We start from the raw sequence: 12,417 nt of genomic DNA, 5'->3' as shown, positions 1-12,417 counted from the left end.
AAAAAAAATCAAATCGCAGCGATTTTTAATTAAATTTTTTATTTATTTTTTAAAATCAAATTGCTGCCAAGGCAGCGATGTTAAATTAAAATCTATTTTAGCGATTTAATTTTTTTAAAAAAAGAAAAAAATTTAATTAAAAACCGCTGCGATTTGTTTTTTTTTTAAAAAAATTACTTAAACTTAAAAAAAAAAGCAAAAAAAAAATGAAATGAAACTTAAGTCGCTGCCTCAGCAGCGACATATTAAAAAAAGAAAATTTTAGTTTGGAAATCGCTCCTTTGGGAGCGATTTTGTTTAATTTTTTTTTTAAAAAAATAAAAAATCAAATTTAACAAATCGCTGCTATTGCAGCGATTTTACTTTTTCAAGCAGACAAAATCGCTACTTCATGAGCGATTTTACCGTTTTGGTTAAAAAGAAATTTCATATACCGTTTTAGAATTTTTGTTAACATTTTTCACCCTTTAGACTCCGAACTCGATCTAAAATACCAAATAAATAGGACAAAACATGAGTAAGATATTCATTGTGCCAATAAGAAAATTGTATAATTTTTTTCCCAACAAACTAAAAAAGATATAAATTGTGGATAGAAGGACTAGTAAATATCAGTTCTAAAATAATTACTTTCTCTATTTCATATTAATTGATTTATGATGAGTTTTTTCGTACAAAATATTTGATTTGTTCAAAATTTAAGATAAATATTCAAAATTTTAGTTTTTAATATTTGTTTTTTTATATATATAAAATTTTGATATTTTCTAAAAAAATAAATTACATTTCATATAAAAATATTACTCCATTTATTATTTAACAGTATATTATGTCACAAATTTAATCAATATAAAATAAAGAGAGTGGAATATAAAGTAACACAGAAAATGAAAAGCTAGCTGGATAGCATTGTAACTGTGTTGTGACTTGTGAATTGTAATACACATGACATAAATCAACAGAACAATTTGTCACTTTCAACATTTTCATGATGCAGATAGTGTTAAATTAAACTTATAGTGCAAAGTCGACAAAGCACTCACGTACTTAATTTCTGCTACCTACTTTCTCAAAAAACACATGCTGTGCGACAAGTTCTCGCTTATGGAGTATATAACTATATGAATTAGGATCCGTTTGGCCTCGATAATATTTGGGAAAAATTAGAGAAATGGGGTTGGTTAATGGTTACATAACTTGTCAAAGTATAAAAAAATTAGTATTTGGCAAATTTATTATATTTGAGAATTTTAAAAAATTACAAAATTTACTTAAATTTTTTATTTTTTACAATAAATATTCATTATTTATTAATTTCAACTAATATTTTTTATCACCTCCTTCGGAAAAGTTTGAGTTTTAATTTAACTGATAAAATTGAGAAAAAAAGAACAATTCATGCTCAATGAGTAATAATTATAATTAAATCAGTAACAAGTTTATTAATGTATTGTCTTGCATATATTATTGATTGTTATCAATTATATGATAATATAATTTTATGGGTATTTTTAATGATTTTTATTATTTATTGGTATAAATCACATTTCTTGAAATAGTGGAATTTTCTTAGGAAAATTTGGAGCCAAAGATTGTCATAAAAATCTGAGAACGTTAGACCAAATACATGAGCTAATATTCAACTTTATTTTTGATGAATTAGACGAAATATAATTTTATGAATTAATTTTATCTATCTCTAACGTCTTGCAATTTATTAATCATGTTACTCAACTCATAAATTAAAATAACCACATTTTTCAAAATTAATTTCGAAATTATTGAGCGTGTGAATAAATAACTAATCAAAGAACAAGAATGACCCATGTTTAATGGTTACAATCAGTTCCAGATATTTAAATATATGGAATATAATGTTAAACTCAGATAAAGACAAGAAAGCTCATGTATTTTGTCAGTGAATGCGCTATAAAACAATTTTTAATCTATTTTTCTACTTTTAAACAATCCAATCTCTCTTAGTCACAAATATTTTATAATACTTAAATTTGTTTGGTGAGTTTTTTTAGTTAGTGAAGCTGGCAAACTATGTTTCCATGACGTTGACATCAAACTTTCAGATACATGTTACTTCTACTAATTTGCTTTCTCAACTAACTGAATATAAATGCTTTGTATATTTTTTTTAAAAATATTTTAATCTATATAGAAAATAATTATAAATATTTGGAATATTTTCACGCTGTAAAAGGCTATTTATTACACCTATAGGGAATAAAATTTTAATTTTATTATAGTAGGATATGTGATTCAGTATACGAAATTGAATAATCTTCCTAGTTATCAATCAATAACTTATGAACATATTATTCTCTCCCAAAATACTTTCAATGATATTGGTATATATAAATTAGAATTCGATTAAAATTGTTAAGAAATAAAATTCAAATAAAATACGTCAAATTTAGGATAATCAAAAACAAAAAGTTTGGGGAAGTAGGGGGGAACCTGGGCCGGGGCTATCCTGTTCCACTAACTAGAGAAGAGTAACAGTTAACCCTCTTTCATATGATAATGTCATAATTAGGAAAAAATTAAAAAGTTAAACTAGAAACTTAACCTTACACGTTGATCATGGTAAATAGGAAAGGAAGATCTAGATTCTTCATTTATTTTTAAAATTACAAAATAAAATTGGGATAAAAAAAGCATAATACATTAATATTCTCTTAATTTAGTTGGTATTTATATTTTTTAATTTTATTTATGTACAAATAGATAATTAAATTTTTATAAAATTAAATAATTAGACACAAGTATCCTATTTGATATAATGTATCTAGGACATCATGTAAGACAAATATGTCTATTTACTTAATTTTATACAAAATAAATTATATATTATTCATAAAAATGAGACAATATACATATATATTAAAAGTAATTTAAAGAACATATTTATATATTATATTGTGTGAAAAGAAAATTAGGGTGCAGGATTATATGGTGAAAAATAAAAAATTCTTATGTAAATAATATAAAGGTTTGAATAGTCCAGAATTATTTAAAAGAAAAAACATTGTGGACAAGTATTATAAATTGCAGATTTTTTCATATTGATATAATGAAAAGAAATTATTGGAATATAATATTAGTTAAAGTTGCTATTGCTAACTCTAAGATCATTAAAAGTGGGTAGAGGAAGTATTAGAGAAAAGGGCTAAATTCATCCCTTAACTATGACTAAGGTTTAGCATACATCCTTGTACTATAATAGTTAACAAGAAACATCCTTTTAATATTTAAAATGTAACAAAATTCAGACTTCCATCTATTCCAGTTAAAAAAGTAACGTTGCTTTTTCAAAAAGTGATTTTCTCTCTCCCATCTCCCTAATTTGCCCCTCTCAAATCTGTCTCATCATCTTCCATATTCAGCAATACCAAGAAAGAATTGAAACTCCTTTTTTTTTTTTTGAACTTCACAAAATAATCAAGATCAAGAACAAATTTTCTCTTCAACAAGAGTTGAAACTGTCTAGAGGGCGATACACAACCAAGGTAAAGGAATAAAAATCATTGAATATTTCTACTTTTTTTTATTCGAAAAATATTTGCAATTTTCTATTTCTCGAACTAAAACATCTTCATTCTTAAAAATAATAGATATTGTGGGTTGCATCACAACAACTAACTGGAACAATGTCGATTCGAAGTTTAAGCGGTCGATCGTCCACACCCAACTATGGTACTATCGATTTTCAAGACATTTTAAGCATTTTAAATATAATTTACAATGCCTTTCATATCGATTTGTAAATATTATTGATTTTAAAAGGCTATATTAAGTTTTTTATTTGATATATAAAGTTTTGTTTTATGGATATCCATTATAATGAACTTGTAGTTCTTTGTTGGCTTTATGTATTCAGATTTGTATTATATTTGAAAAAATAACAATTTTTACGTCGTTGATTACTTGATAGTATATATGCAGATTCTATGAATGAGTCATCATTTTTCACAATTAAAGTACATCATGGTGGATCATATGTGCATAGTTCGACAAGAGGCTACATAGGTGGAAAAATCGAATATTTTGACTATGTCGACAGTGCAATGATTAATATAATAGATTTTAAGAATATGGCGGAACAATGTGGTTATGACAAGGAATCTGTGGTATTCTGGCACAAATATGGTTTAAACTCTTATAAGGCTCGATTAGTGGGGAGTAATATGGAAGCCGCTAAAGTTGTTACTTGCATTCCAAAGGATAGAGTAGTTGAGATATATTTTGAACATTTGAATTTTTATCATGATGATAATCAATGTGTCAATGAGATAAAAAAGAATTATTTGCTGGTAAATGACACAGAGGCACAGAGTGATGAATTTGACGATGAGGATTTTAATGATTCTGACTATTCTTTGGAGGAGGATGATCTGTTATTTTCAAAAAATGTTGATCCTTCTGTTGAATCTTTTGAGATCGATATAACTGTGAAAAAGAAGAAAAGTGACGAAAATCAAAATTATGTTAGTGAAGAAATGCATAAAAAGATGCAAAATGAGGAGGGTGACTCAGATTGTGTAGATTTTGATGATACAAAGAGTTTGAATAGCGATTGCGATTCTGAATTTGAAGATTGTAACTTTCCGAAGCACAACCCAAAAATAGGTGCCTTTAATCCTGAATTAGAGTTGGGAATGATATTTGGTAACAAAAAGGAATTCAAGGAAGCCGTGGTTGCAAGTCAAGCCAAAATAGGAAAGTCAATTCGGTGGATCAAAGATGACAGAGAAAGAGCTAGGGCCAAATGCAGAACTAATGCTTGTAAGTGGAGGATATTTGGATCTCTAATGCAAAGGGATATATGTACTTTTCAAATCAAGACGTATGTTTCCGAGCATACTTGTTTTGGGTGGAACTATAACAACAAAACCATCAATTCTACTTGGATTGCAAAGAAGTATGTTGATAGAGTTAAGTCAAATAAGAACTGGAAAACATCAGAATTCAGGGATACATTGAGTAGGGAATTAAAGTTGCATGTGAGTATGCATCAAGCAAGAAGGGCAAAGGAAAAAGCTATTGCAATGATCGACGGAGATATAAATGATCAGTTTGGCATATTATGGAATTATTGCAATGAAATTATTCGCACCAATCCTGGAACTTCTGTTTTCATGAAACTAACTCCAAATGAGATTCCGAATAAGCCAATGAGATTTCAGAGGTTTTATATTTGTTTTGCAGCTTGTAAAGCAGGATTTAAGGCTGGTTGTCGAAAGATTATTGGGGTCGATGGATGTTGGCTGAAGAATACTATGTATGGGGCACAATTGCTATCAGCTGTTACTTTGGATGGAAATAATAACATCTTTCCAATAGCTTATGCTATAGTCGAGAAAGAAAATAAGGAAATATGGCAATGGTTCTTAACCTACTTGATGAATGATCTTGAGATTGAAGAGCAATACTTGTGGACTTTTATGTCAGATAAGCAAAAAGGGCTTATTGAAGCTTTTGATTTAGTGTTGCCTGGTGTTTCTCATAGATTTTGTGTGCGACATTTGCATAGTAATTTCAAGAGAGCTGGATATTCTGGAATGGCTTTAAAAAATGCTCTTTGGAAAGCAGCTTTAGCAACAACTGTTGACAGGTTTGATGCTTGTATGACTGATTTGTTTGAATTAGATAAAGATGCTTATGCATGGCTTTCTGCTAAAGTGCCTAGTGAATGGTCAAGATCACATTTCTCGCCTCTTCCTAAATGTGACATTCTTTTGAACAACCAATGTGAGGTTTTTAATAAGTTTATTCTCGATGCAAGAGATAAACCAATTGTTAAACTTCTCGAGACCATTAGGCACTTACTCATGACAAGAATTAATGCTAACAGGGAGAAAGCTGAAAAATGGAATTTGAGTGATGTTTGTCCTACTATTAAGAAGAAGTTGGCCAAAACTATGAAGAAAGCTGCTAATTATATTCCCAAAAGGTCGAACATGTGGAACTATGAGGTGATTGGGCCTGTCGAAGGTGATAATTGGGCTGTTGACTTATATAATAGAACCTGTAGTTGTAGACAATGGGAATTATCAGGAGTTCCTTGTAAACATGCTATATCCTCGATTTGGTTGAAAAATGATGAGGTTTTAAACTATGTTGATGATTGCTACAAGGTTGATACGTATCAAAAAATTTATGGAGCTTCAATATTACCCATGAATGGCCCTGATTTATGGCCTAAGTCACCGAATCCTCCACTATTTCCACCTTCTTACTTGAATAATAAGAAGAAAGGAAAGAAACAAAAATTAAGAAAGAAAGTTGATGATGAACCAGGGTCTAGTAGGATGAAGTTAAAACGGAAACAAAAATCAGTTGATTGTAGAATATGTGGTAAACCCGGCCACAACAGTAGAACTTGCAGCTTCTCTTCACATGACATTGAAATTCAATCGTCGGACTACCTTCATAGTTTGGATTCCATCATGGTCGAGGAAGCATCAAGTTGTCGAAATGTTGAAAAGCAACCTGTAAGAATATTCAAATATTCATATTTAAGTTATTTTTATTGTAGCTTACTGGTATAACTATATTCATATTTAATATTTAATTTCTTATTTCAGGTTAGAAGAGGTACATCTCAAGCCAGCCAACAACGTCAGAGCTTTCCATCTATATGAAGTTGCAACATTGAAGAAAATACATTTTTATCTTTGTTTTTTTTTATATGTGTGACTAGTTTTTGTTTTTTCATTTGTTATGTTCTTGTGCATGGAACTAATGAAAAATGTTTTAGCTTTATCATGATTTAATTACACTAGACTTTGCTGTTTTTTGCTTATTTTGTGGTGTCTTTGTTGTTACTTTAGCTTTTTATGTTACTAAAATCATGAGTTTTTTTCTTCTTCTCAGTAATGTTTTGTTTTTTTTTTGGTTTTTTTTTGTTTTTTTTTTGGGGTGGTGGTGGGTGGGGGGGCATTATTTTGCTGTTTTGTTGTTGGTTTACCAATTTATTTTTTTTTTTTGGCAATTTTGCAGGTTTAAGTTGTTTTTCTTACCATTTTTCTGCCTTTTTTTTTTTTTGATTTTTTAGTGGTTATTTGGTAGTTTAAAGTCCTCAAGATGTGAAAAGGAAAGAAATGCTTAAATTGACTTGAATATCGATAATATCATAATTGAGCGTGGACGATAAATCACTTAAACTTCTAAGCGATATGGTTCCGATTAGTTGTTATATAGCAATCCACAATAGCTAGTGTTTAAAAGAATGAAGATGCTTTAGTTTGAAAAATAGAAAATTGCTTATATTTTCGAATAAAAAAAACTAAAAAATTTCAATGATTCTTTATTTGTGTATGGTTCTCTGCCCTGTTTTTTTGGAAAAAGAAAAACAAATGATCTAGATCTTGAGTATTTTGTGAAGTTAAAAAAAAATTGAGTTTCAATTGTTTTTGGGTGTTGCTGAATATGGGAAGATGATTAGACATATTTGAGAGGGGCAAATTAGGGAGATAGGAGAGAGAAAATCACTTTTTGGAAAAGCAACGTTACTTTTTTAACTGGAATAGATGGAAGTCTGAATTTTGTTACATTTTAAATATTAAAAGGATGTTTCTTGTTAACTATTATAGTACAAGGATGTATGCTAAACCTTAGTCATAGTTAAGGGATGAATTTAGCCCTTTTCTCGGAAGTATTACTATACCTCAATTAATTAATTTGAGAAAGACAAAAAGTTTTAAAAATTATAAATTTTTTATTCATTCATTTTATAGGAGGAAATAATAAATTTATTATATTTATCATTATCATTTTTAAAATTTTAAATTTTTTTATTCATTCACTTTATAGGAGGAAATAATAAATTTATTATATTTATCATCATCATTTTTGAAATTTTAAATTTTTTATTCATCCATTTCATAAGAGGAAATAATAAATTTATTATATCTATCATCATCATTTTCTTTACGAATACGTCAATTCAACGAATAACTAATTAAAAATAAATAAATAGTGTCTAGTATCACTGTAATCTTATTAATAAAGTTTACATAAATATAATATATGCATATACTATTATTTTTGTGGACTAGAAAGGTCATTCCATCGCCACATCATGTACTCTTTTTTGTTAACTATATTTGAAGAAAAAATCAACTAGCAAAAATATGAAATTGTACTTCGATTTCTTCGTTCTCTCGTATATCCAAATCGAAATTATGTCTCCATATTTATCGCCTGTTCTGTGGACACAACATAAATATGCAGCGACACGGTTGAGTATAATTATCCTTTAATAACTTAAAAATTACACCTTAAGACTTTTTAAGAAAAATAATACTAGTATTTTTCAAAGATGAGAAAATAGTGAGAATTGCCGGGTCAAATACACAGAAATCGTCCGAATTACTATATTTACGTAAATGAATTGAGCAAGAAAATAAAACAGCTTACGTGTAAGAAACCGAATAAAGTAATTTCATAGATTAATCCACGTCAGCAACTTGTACCGACGTGTCAATCAGATTCATGGTGGGCCAGATGTATCACAGCTGTCAAACTAAAACAGAGCCAGGCTTTTCTATAAATGTAAGCCTCCTTAATTCATCTTTTTTTCATCATTACCATTACAAATTTGACCTAACCTAATCCTAATTTCTCCTTTAATATTGATAATCCTCTTTCAAATCTCTAATTCATTTGCAAATCCTTCGATTTGCTTGTTGTTTAGAGCAGAAAAAAAACGAAAGATGAAGGGGAATAGTGGAAATCCACTTGCTTTGACATCGCTGAATCATATCTCCCTTGTTTGCAGATCAGTTGAAAAATCAATTGAATTTTACAAGAATGTTCTTGGTTTTGTGCCTGTAAGGAGGCCTGGATCATTCAATTTTAATGGCGCTTGGTAATTTCATGCTTATAATAAATTACGAAGGAAAAAGATGCATGAACCAAAATTTTACTATTATGATTTGATTGATTAAGATCCTTTCTGAATCTTTATTTTTATCAGATTTTTGTATTGAGATTCTGTGTTTTTCTTCGTGTTTCAGGCTGTTTAGCTATGGAATTGGGATTCATCTACTTCAATCGGAAGATCCTGAGAAAATGCCAAAGAAAACTGAAATCAATCCCAAAGATAACCATATCTCTTTCCAGGTAATTTGTTCTGTTTCCGCCGATTTTAGCTTATCTGCTATGGATTTTACTAAATATACGTATGAAATTTAGTGAGTATGGTGTAATGCCTTTTATATAGATATAAACTAGAGTTACTAATTGGAATCGAATACATTTGGTAGATCAAGTACAATTGAACAGTTTTGTAGAGTTGTACAAAAAAATTTCAATGTGTGCAACAACTTATTTTTATTGAAATTTTTGTTGATTGATGAGCAGTGTGAGAGCATAGATGCAGTGGAGAAGAAGCTAACAGAAATGGGGATAAAGTACGCGAGGCAGCTGGTTGAAGAAGGAGGAATATATGTAGATCAATTGTTTTTCCATGATCCAGATGGATTCATGGTTGAGATTTGTAACTGCGACAAATTGCCAGTGATTCCCTTAGCTGGCGAAATAGCTCGATCGTGCTCAAGGGCTAACATTCAATTGCTTCAACCTCAGCAAACACAGAAACAATCTGCTGTAGTACAAGTCCCAGTGATCAAGCCTTAGAAATTTAAGGAGTATAATGTTCAAATATTTTGTTATTTTTTCATGTTTAGGACAATCCAGAATGATTGATTGATTACCTGAAAGATGTAATATTTTTTATTTAGTGAGTATTCTATGTATTTGGGTCTCTCTTTTTTTTTTCTTTTTCTCAAGGGTTGTTGGTAATAAGACAAATTGAGAATTGTCCTGATTTGAAGCTTGTTTTTGATTCCTTAATTGGTTATGTTTTCTTGTGATTGCAAAATCTTTACTGAGTTGCTTTCTTCAATAGTATTTTGAATAATTGGCATGGAACTTAAGGGATTACAAAAGACAGACGTGTTCTTTAGCTTGTGCTCGACTTGTCTCAAATGATATTTATGGTTCTTTTAAAGAGTATGTTCCATTTAAATTTAAAATGGCTCATATTGGGTTTAAACGCTCAGTCAAGGAGATCCAAATTTGAAACCTTTCGGGTTAAAAATGAAGAACTTCCTTAGTTAAAAATAATGGAGTATTCAGAGTCGGTTTGAATTGATTTAAAAATTGAGAAAATTTAATTTTAAGTTATTTTTAGCCTTTTGAACTTTTAGAAGTGTTTTATAACATTAAAAACAACTTTAAAATGACTTACAAAAGGTTAAAAATTAAAAGTTGGTCTGTCCCTATTTTTTATATTTCGATTAAAAGTTATTTCAGTTTGATTTTTTATTTTTTGATTTAAAAACTTTTTTTTAAGCCAAATTCAAACTGGCTCTTTGTACTCCATTACAATTCATAGGGACTTTTTTTATAAAAAGAACATTGAGGTATGTACAATTTCAATTTTGAGTGTGTATTAATATTAATAAAAAAATAGGTGTTTTTCTACTTTTTATTTTTTGATTTAAAAGTTATTTCAGTTTAATTTTTTTTTAAAATTATTTTTTATGTCAATTCAAACAGACTCTTTATACTCCATCACAATTCATATGAATTTTTTTTTTTAAAAAAAAAAACATTGAGGTATGTACAATTTCAATTTTAGGTGTGTATTAATAAATTTACACCGCAAATAGACATATTTATTTTACATGGTGTCTGCTATAGCAAATTTGTATTCTATGTTATGCCATTTGTGTATTATGGGGGTATCAACTAGCTATGGTAGTCTTATTAAAATAAAAGCAATTAACCTAATCAGATACAAAAGAGCTTTGAGCAAATAAAAAAAAATGAAGAGAAATACTCACTGTCATGTTCAAGTTTAAGTATGGAAGGACGGCAATCTCATGTTGCATACTATTAATTAGTAATTTTATTAATCAGATAAGACCAAACAAGTAGGTTAATCATGTCCCCTTCATCACCATGTCTAGTCATCATTCGAAAAAAGACAAATCATCAATAGCAACTAATTACTGATTAATATGATTTAAACACTTCTTGTTTACCTAATCATGCAAACAATAAACCAGAGCCACAAAAACTCTTTTAAATTTATATTGAGGCTCTAATTAGAGTAGGTTTACTTTCCTAATTATGTATGAGTTCAAATAATTTATAGTAGTACGTATCAATTCATATTAGGTAAATAGTGATAATGGTGGAAAATACAAAGTTTCTGTTGATTCGGCCAACTGTTGAATCACATGATAAGATTGGATGCGTACGTACGAATATGCGTATCAAAAATCACATTAAATGATCTTTTTCCAAATCCATCAATCAATTTTAAGATCAATATTTTTGTGAAATAATTGACGGATTCACTCAATTTAACCACGCTTGAGGATATATGCAAATGGGTTATTCATATAAATATATATTTCTATTTTGAAGTGATTTTAAATTTATGTCATTAAATATCAGTATTTTTAAAGACGTTTCAAGATAGATGTAGCAAAAACACTCTGTAATCTCACATTAACTATCAAATACTTTTCTCAAACACAAATAAAGAATATATACCTCAAAAAAAGCATAACTCAGAACATTACAACAAAATTTGGAATATAGTACACAACTTATGATATGCATAACTTGATCTATCTCTGTAGAACATATGTCGAGCGAAATAAATGTTCAATTTCAAAAGATAACAAATTCTTAGATCAGATTATGTCAAGATAAATAACGATATTTTTGGTTTTAAAAATTTCATTACATGAGTAGGAGACACAAAATTAAGAACCTGAAATATGAGAAAGTAAAATTAAATACCAATCCATTTGAGGTGTAATTCAAGAGCGTCACACCTAAATAGATTAAATCTTGATTCAATTTTAAATAATTTTGAGCCCAATCTATTAATCAATTTGAATAAACTGAGTGAATGAATTGTTTATGGGCTCATTTTCATCTAAATGTATCATCACTGCAACACGGCCCTTCAGCGAGATTCAATATCCAAAGAGTTCCTACTTCTTTATAGCCTCACATGCGAGTTTGATTTTTTTTCAGAGTTCCTACTTCTTTGTAGCCTCACATGCGAGTTTGATTTTTTTTCAACAAGTTCCTCACAAGCGAATTTGATCTTTTTATGAGTCTGAAAATCAACCTGCTTTGAACAATTGATATTCCCTCCGTTCAAAATTTGCTATCAAGGCTGCCTGTCCGAAACAGAGGGGGAGCCAATATTAGGAGTTTGGGTTCTAAATTTCCTTCCGCTTCCTTATCATTAAATTGTCAATCAGTTTTGTTAGGGGTTTACAAGTTATTACTTAATTTTCTAATATAAATATAGGATCTACGGAAAAGTTACTGAAATCATCCAAACCCATAAACCCCTACCTAACTTCACCA

General features: G+C 29.0%; 2 protein-coding genes across 3 annotated transcripts; both read left to right on the top strand.

The window, feature by feature from the left end:
• Positions 1-3,176: 3,176 nt before the first annotated feature.
• LOC114076457 lies at positions 3,177-6,788 on the top strand. 2 transcript variants are annotated; one of them, XM_027915498.1, is made up of 4 exons: positions 3,177-3,521; positions 3,627-3,708; positions 3,958-6,506; positions 6,600-6,788. In XM_027915498.1, the coding sequence occupies exons 2-4, from the start codon at positions 3,663-3,665 to the stop codon at positions 6,654-6,656; spliced, it is 2,652 nt and encodes an 883-aa protein (XP_027771299.1). In that variant the 5' UTR covers positions 3,177-3,521; positions 3,627-3,662; the 3' UTR covers positions 6,657-6,788. The 2 variants fall into 2 exon arrangements, with proteins under 2 accessions (XP_027771299.1, XP_027771298.1); XM_027915497.1 differs by having other exon boundaries at positions 3,177-3,708.
• A 1,802-nt stretch (positions 6,789-8,590) lies between these two features.
• Positions 8,591-9,870, top strand: LOC107013745 (metallothiol transferase FosB). Its single transcript, XM_015213620.2, has 3 exons — positions 8,591-8,884; positions 9,033-9,138; positions 9,379-9,870. The coding sequence occupies exons 1-3, from the start codon at positions 8,730-8,732 to the stop codon at positions 9,652-9,654; spliced, it is 537 nt and encodes a 178-aa protein (XP_015069106.1). The 5' UTR covers positions 8,591-8,729; the 3' UTR covers positions 9,655-9,870.
• Positions 9,871-12,417: the final 2,547 nt, after the last annotated feature.

This window comes from Solanum pennellii, chromosome 3 (genome assembly GCF_001406875.1).
Source record: "Solanum pennellii chromosome 3, SPENNV200".
Taxonomy (NCBI): domain Eukaryota; kingdom Viridiplantae; phylum Streptophyta; class Magnoliopsida; order Solanales; family Solanaceae; genus Solanum; species Solanum pennellii.
Note: the sequence above shows the minus strand (reverse complement) of the source record. Positions and strands in the feature narration are given on the sequence as shown.

What these genes read in the sequence shown, in the direction of transcription:
- LOC107013745 (XM_015213620.2), top strand. Translation starts at nt 8,730, where the DNA reads ATGAAGGGGAATAGTGGAAATCCACTTGCTTTGACATCGCTGAATCAT. An exon ending in TTCAATTTTAATGGCGCTTG is followed by an intron (nt 8,885 to 9,032) that starts GTAATTTCATGC and finishes TTCGTGTTTCAG; the next exon opens with GCTGTTTAGCTATGGAATTG. An exon ending in ATAACCATATCTCTTTCCAG is followed by an intron (nt 9,139 to 9,378) that starts GTAATTTGTTCT and finishes ATTGATGAGCAG; the next exon opens with TGTGAGAGCATAGATGCAGT.
- LOC114076457 (XM_027915498.1), top strand. Translation starts at nt 3,663, where the DNA reads ATGTCGATTCGAAGTTTAAGCGGTCGATCGTCCACACCCAACTATG. An exon ending in ATCGTCCACACCCAACTATG is followed by an intron (nt 3,709 to 3,957) that starts GTACTATCGATT and finishes GTATATATGCAG; the next exon opens with ATTCTATGAATGAGTCATCA. An exon ending in GAAATGTTGAAAAGCAACCT is followed by an intron (nt 6,507 to 6,599) that starts GTAAGAATATTC and finishes TTCTTATTTCAG; the next exon opens with GTTAGAAGAGGTACATCTCA.